The sequence below is a fragment of the Olea europaea genome, unplaced genomic scaffold (genome assembly GCF_002742605.1).
Source record: "Olea europaea var. sylvestris unplaced genomic scaffold, O_europaea_v1 scaffold2512, whole genome shotgun sequence".
In the NCBI taxonomy this organism is placed as follows: domain Eukaryota; kingdom Viridiplantae; phylum Streptophyta; class Magnoliopsida; order Lamiales; family Oleaceae; genus Olea; species Olea europaea.
The window spans coordinates 2,020-8,373 of record NW_019243365.1 but is presented as its reverse complement, the minus strand read 5'-3'; the positions used below and the strand labels follow the sequence as shown (position 1 = coordinate 8,373).

The 6,354-nt window shown below is 29.6% G+C and overlaps 1 protein-coding gene across 2 annotated transcripts; it reads left to right on the top strand.

The window, feature by feature from the left end:
- The first annotated feature begins 4,642 nt into the window (after positions 1-4,642).
- On the top strand, positions 4,643-5,758 carry LOC111382508 (putative EG45-like domain containing protein 1). Of its 2 annotated transcripts, XM_023006512.1 has the most exons (4): positions 4,643-4,802; positions 4,901-5,201; positions 5,518-5,560; positions 5,594-5,758. In XM_023006512.1, the coding sequence occupies exons 1-3, from the start codon at positions 4,685-4,687 to the stop codon at positions 5,522-5,524; spliced, it is 426 nt and encodes a 141-aa protein (XP_022862280.1). In that variant the 5' UTR covers positions 4,643-4,684; the 3' UTR covers positions 5,525-5,560; positions 5,594-5,758. The 2 variants fall into 2 exon arrangements, with proteins under 2 accessions (XP_022862280.1, XP_022862279.1); XM_023006511.1 differs by having other exon boundaries at positions 5,518-5,724.
- The last annotated feature ends 596 nt before the right edge of the window (positions 5,759-6,354 follow it).

The following is a 6,354-nucleotide window of genomic DNA, read 5'->3' as shown; positions in this document are numbered from 1 at the left end:
CGGGGGCGGGGTGGGGTGGGACAAATTGCCATCACTAAGTTCAGCACTGCTAAATTCATTAAAATATGAATTGAATAAATGACCTATTGAAATCCATTAAAATATGAGACACCCAAAACTTACGCCATTGGAGTAAATCTGGGCCCTTTCATCACTCTGATAGCATAATTTCTTCAAATAATGATTAAAAAAAAAACAAAAATACAAATCTGTAAAAATTCATCCAACTGTAAATAGTGAATTTCATATTGAAATCTGGCAAAATCTATTATATAGAAAATTTTCTGTCACCCATTGGTAAATCATCAGGACATTTAGCGAAATGAGTTACATATAAACATATAAATAGAGATTTCTCGTAAGTGAAACGAAATTCATATAATTCCATATTATATTAAGTCAAGTAAATAATAATTATGAGTTTTAAGTTAACCTTCCAATCGTCTTGTTCTCTACACTGTAAAAAATGTAGAGTCTACAGCTTATTATTATTTTTTATTTAACAATTATGAATTTTCTAAAATGAATTTTGAGAATAATTTCAAAAGTAATTTTATATTACTTATAAGTTTAGCAAAAAAATTATTAATGAATAGTGCTATCAAAAACCGATCAAGTATTTTAATACGATATATTTAATTAAAGATGAAATTATGTGATTTATTTAATTGTGTCTTTTATTTAATGCCACTGAAGTGAACTTAGACAAATGTTATAATTTAGCTAGTGGATTAAGGTAACTTTCCCTTGGAAATAACTCGTGTTGGGATAATCAATTATTTGTTAATGTACATATAATTCCGTGTGGATTGCCGTAATTTGTGAAGGCAATTAAGCAGTCTGATTGCTGATTTTCTATATACTCCATCATTTTTGAATTTTTTCAAAAAATTATAACATCAATCAAACTTTTCTTAAAACCCATAATTTCAAAACTTTTATATACTTTGCAGAGATCGTGTCTTACAGTTCAGACACAAGGTACACACTTATCTTCTTCTTCTTCCTGTCCCCCACCACTTTGATTAAACATCACATCTCTTCGAGTCTATTTCCATTAATTTGGGTGGTTGGGTCTATTTTTTTTTTTTTTTTTTTTTTTTTGACTAATTGAATTTATTTTTTTTTGGTGTGATTTTTTTTCCTTCCATTTTTTCAAAAAATGTCAACTATGATCTAGAAGAAAGAAAATGAAGTAGAAACTGATTCATGCAGATATTTGGTTTGATAAGAAGTACAATTTTTCTTCAACTATCTTTTTGTCATTTTCCCCTTTTAATGTGAAAACAAAAAATAACAATTATATTCCTAGGAGTAGAAGCTTAATCCAGACACCAACCTTTTTTTTTCCTCCATGGTATGACATACTAAACCTAACATATTTCATTTAGATATGTTCTTTAATAAAATAAAAAGCATATATAGATTTACTAAACGTTGATGCTTAGTTAAACATCGATGACACGTTAATTCATTACTTGATAATCGATGTAATTTAAATATTGAGACTCACCAAAAGACAAGTCAACCCTAGGCACGATCCAAATTGGGCTGGAAATTTTCGTCTTGCCGCATATTCGCAGCCCTAGTTAGATGAGTGCATTTGATCGGGATTTTTAAAGATTTAAAAAGTTTATATGTATTCAATTATAACTTTTTAAGACTCCATAATATCTATTCAATATAGATTTTTATAGACATTTTAAAAATATTGAAAGTCATGGGGTATTTAAATAGAAACTTTTAAAAAAATGATTAATGAGAGTTTAAATAAAAACTTTTTGGAAGTCTTAAAAAGTAATTGGATATCAAAAATGTCAATGACTTCTATAATATTCTTAACGTACTAAATTTTAAGCAGTAAGTATGAAACGTAAAATTTCATAAAAATACTATTATTCACCTCCAAAAATTAAAAAGACCTTTTTTTTTTCTTTTTAAAAAGATGTCTTTCTATTTGTAATCTTCTCTTTTCAACCTATTATTATTATGGTTCTTTTTTTAATATTGTCATTTTTATTTTTTGCCTCTCTCTTCTTTTTCATTCTCTTCATTTTCATGATATGCTCCAATTTCTCGATAGAGAACAATCAATGTATGATTTAAATTTAATGTATAAAAAAATTTGTAACTTAAATTTGTTCATTTTGTTTACATGTTTAATTTAATAACTTTCTACATGTTTGAAACTATTGATAATATTGAACATTAGTGATTTTTTCTATCAAAGAATATTGAAATATTTTGTGTGTGTGTGTATTGTTGTTTATTTTTGTAATTTAAGTAACTTATACTTTTTACATTCTTCTAAGAAATATATTTGTTCACATGAAAATATAATTTTGTTATTATGTGTAGATCATTTGATCATATAAGTAGCGAATTTACTAAAATAAAATTTCGTAAAACTCAAATGAATTCTACGTAAATTTATAGAAGTCATTAATTAAAAGTCTATGAAAACTTTCATCACTTTTAGAATTTTTATAATTATTCAATTGAATTCACTCCCTTTATACATATTTCTGCGTATCTTTAAAATTCACATAAGATTTTACAGCTTTTACTTTCCAATTCTTGTTCAATATTAATAAATTGGCTTTTGATATTTTTTAGGTTTTATTAATATATCATAGGATCTAGCAAGGGTACAATTGCTGATAGCTGCTGCCCTTAATTTGAACGCTTGAAATACGAGAATTTGGTGTTTGCACGTTGGCACCGAATATTCACTACTCAGTAACACGTCCCCGCCGTCCATCACGGTAGAAACTGAATTAGATTGACTCCACAACCAACTCCGGTTCCCACTTAATTATTATTGACCTTCGACCTCCAACGTTGAATTAAAAGTTCCACTTAAACATGACCCACCTGTGACGTGAACCCCTCTTGGAGGGATAAGTTCCAACCCTCACTCCAATCGAGCTTACCAAATGAGTTCACTAATTGAATACTTAAGAAGGGTATTTCATTCTATTCGACCAGCCGTAGAAAATTTGCCTCCTAACCTACTAAAACCGCTAATGGTAATAAAGATATGTAGAATAGGATGCAAACCTACAATCAACATAGTCATTATGTTACCACCACTACCCCCTCGGATATATCAATAAAAAACTATTGATGTGATAAGTGACACACGGATCCATATAAATTACTGCAACTAAAATTGACTATGGCTGTTGATAATTCATATTTTTTCCCCTATATAGGTGAGATTTTTTTTTTCAGGCCTCCATAATTTCTTTTAAATTGAGGTGAAAGATGCCACACCATTTTTCGATGTCAATGGTTATATATGAAGATTGAGTGATGCATGCATGTTTGCCATGGCAAATACACTAAACTTCAAAAGACGACGAAACCCAACCACCAAGATTTGGATCTTAATTAGATGGAATCGGGTCAAGATCCGGAAAGCGTGTGAAAAGTCGGCAGCCGTTCGATAATTTCAATTCCAATAATAAATAATTTCTAGGATTGTATTCACATGATTTAATTTTTCTGCAGATTCTATCTATAAGTAATAGACAGACCAAGTTTGACAAAGCAATATAAATAAATTATATATATATATATATATATATATATATATATATATATATAAAGGTTCGGTCTGGGAATTTTTCATTAATTTCGTCAAGTAAGAAACAAAAATTTGGGAGCTAATGACCAAAGTTAGACTGACCTAATCCCTTTATCCTTAACTGCAAGTAATTGAATATAAAAAATATTACTTGAATGTATTTCTATAATTCCCAAACACAATCTTAAATTGACGCTTATATTTTAATCTTTTTCAATACTTGAAATAAAATAAAATTTTCCTATAATAAAAAGAATAAAATTTTAATTTTTTTTTCTTTCTTAATATTGTTCTAAATTATTCAATCATCCGTGTCAAATATGGTTATGATGGGTCATTCACGAAGTTCTATCTTGTCCTTTTTTTCGATGTTTTTATTAAAAATGTATGCTTCTAGACAGTTAGTTTTCTTTAATCATAAGAAAAGTCATATAGTGAAAAGGTTTATGGAATAGTAAAAAATAGCACAGCAAAAAGGAATTTAATTATTTACCTAAATATTAAGCCATGTTTGATAAGAATTTAAATTTAAATTAAATATATAATTATTTTTAATTACATATTATGGGATTCAACTTTTCTATAAAATTTTATATATTTAAAAACGCTTGAGGCGTTAAAATATTTTGAGCTATTTATGTTAGTTGGCACGACACATGAAAATAGCGTTGTGCACGACATATTTAGTCAAGGTTTAGCTACATTAAAATAGCGTTGTGCATACTTATACAATCACGGGTTATATCTGACGTGAAAAATACTCAAATACATGAAATTGTCTCGCCTCCTTCAAATTGCCTTTTATTTTTATTTTTCAGTTTAATGTACTAATTATCTATTTATCTTATTCACGTTTATGTCTGGCTTATAAATCTATAGAAGGAAATATATTTAATGATTTCATACCAGCTGAATTTTTTTTATCGGATTGGATGTCAGTTATACCTAATTATCCATTAATAAATGAAGTTGACTTTGAATAGTCAATATTAATCAATACTACATATTTATATATAAAAAAATAAGTTTCGAATTGTATCGCATCATATGCTCTTGAACATTGTAGATAACCATTGAGTTTACTTCCTTTACAGCATGTCCAATTCCCAGTTGTTCTTCTTCTTCCTCCTCCTCCTCCTCCTCCTCGTTGGCTTCTTCAATTTCTCTCATGCTGACGTGGGCACTGCCAGCCTGTACAATCCACCTTATACACGTAAGTTCTCCTCAAAATTATCAAGCATGTTGAGTTTGCCACACTGATTCAAGAATTAAATCAATAATATTATATACTGCATTTGTATCTATATGCAGCCACCGCATGTTACGGCAGTGACGCTTCGCAGTTCACATCGAGCAACCTGTTTGCGGCTGCCGGAGAGGGGATATGGGACAATGGCGCCGCCTGTGGACGGCAGTACTTGGTTAGATGCATCAGCGCCGCCGTGCCCAACACTTGCATTCCGGGCCAGACAATTCAAGTCAAGATAGTTGATCGGGCTCAAACTTCGGTTTCTCGACCCACCAGAGAAGGAGTCACCATAGTACTATCAAATACAGCGTTTGGTACAATTGGAAATCCGCCAGCAACTTCCATGAACATTGAAATTCAACAGTGAGTATATATATATATGGATGAAATTGGTACATTAAAAGAAACGGGAGAAAAAACTTACGATTGTCGGAGATGCCAAATAGTAAATTCTTCCTCGAAATTTTCTAAAGGAAAGATGACAAGGAGGATGTAACAAAATTGTTCGATCATGCTTAAAAATAACTTTTTACTACTTGAACTATGAATCTGAAATACAAAAGGCAACAATAAATTAATTTCCAATATTGAATAAATTTAAGATAAATTACGGGAATTCTTTTTCACCACTATGTTATATTCGTTTACTAACAAAGAATTTGTTCTGTTGGATGTGTAGGGTTTGAGATGGATATGGAAAGTTCGTGAAGAAGCTGAATTGGTTAGCTTCTAGAGCATGGTTGTAGTAATGTTGATTAGCAAATGATTAATTTTGAGTACTTAATTGTCTTTGTCTTCCTTTAATTGCAGTAATTTTGTTTTAAAATAATTTTGTATACAAGAAAAGATGGTAGGGGTCTAGACACCCTACGTTACAAAACTTTTAGTCAGTGCGACAATTATTTTGGAATTGTGAGAAATATAGTTAACGTGCACAAAAAAGCAATGTGACAATAGAAGGCAAATAACGGGTCCGAAATGTCTCGTGGAACAAGTTTCGAAGGCTCTAACGATAAATTTGGTCTGATTAAGACTCAAACGAGCATATAAATTTTTAAGATTAGTATGCTAAAACGACCCATCATCTTTTAGTGAAATATTAAAGTATAAATCCCACATATATTATTTATTCTAATACATTAATCAACACATAATGATTTGAGATATTCCATTTTAACAAGATTGACCATTTAAAATAAAACCCTAACTCTCATATAGTGGGATATTACATCCCATGTTTTAATATGATATTAGAATTTCATTGAGTTCAAACTAGTAATTCAATGCATCTAAAGTTCAAACTAGCATTTTGATTTCAATACTTGTGTGCTCAAATAGCTACGTCTTGTGAGATATTATGCTAAGAAGTAAAATCTCACATTAATATTTGATAAAATAAATAACCAACATGTAAGAAATTGGACTACTTTTCCTAAAAAAATTGATATTTCAAGATGAAATTTCAAATCTTAATACTAATTGGTCTGAAAATACTTCTACTTAAAAGTATAGAAGT

Excerpts from the sequence above, each read along its gene's own strand:
- LOC111382508 (XM_023006512.1), top strand. The coding sequence starts at position 4,685 with ATGTCCAATTCCCAGTTGTTCTTCTTCTTCCTCCTCCTCCTCCTCCTC. Across the intron at positions 4,803-4,900 it reads GTACAATCCACCTTATACAC|CCACCGCATGTTACGGCAGT; the intron begins GTAAGTTCTCCT and ends ATCTATATGCAG.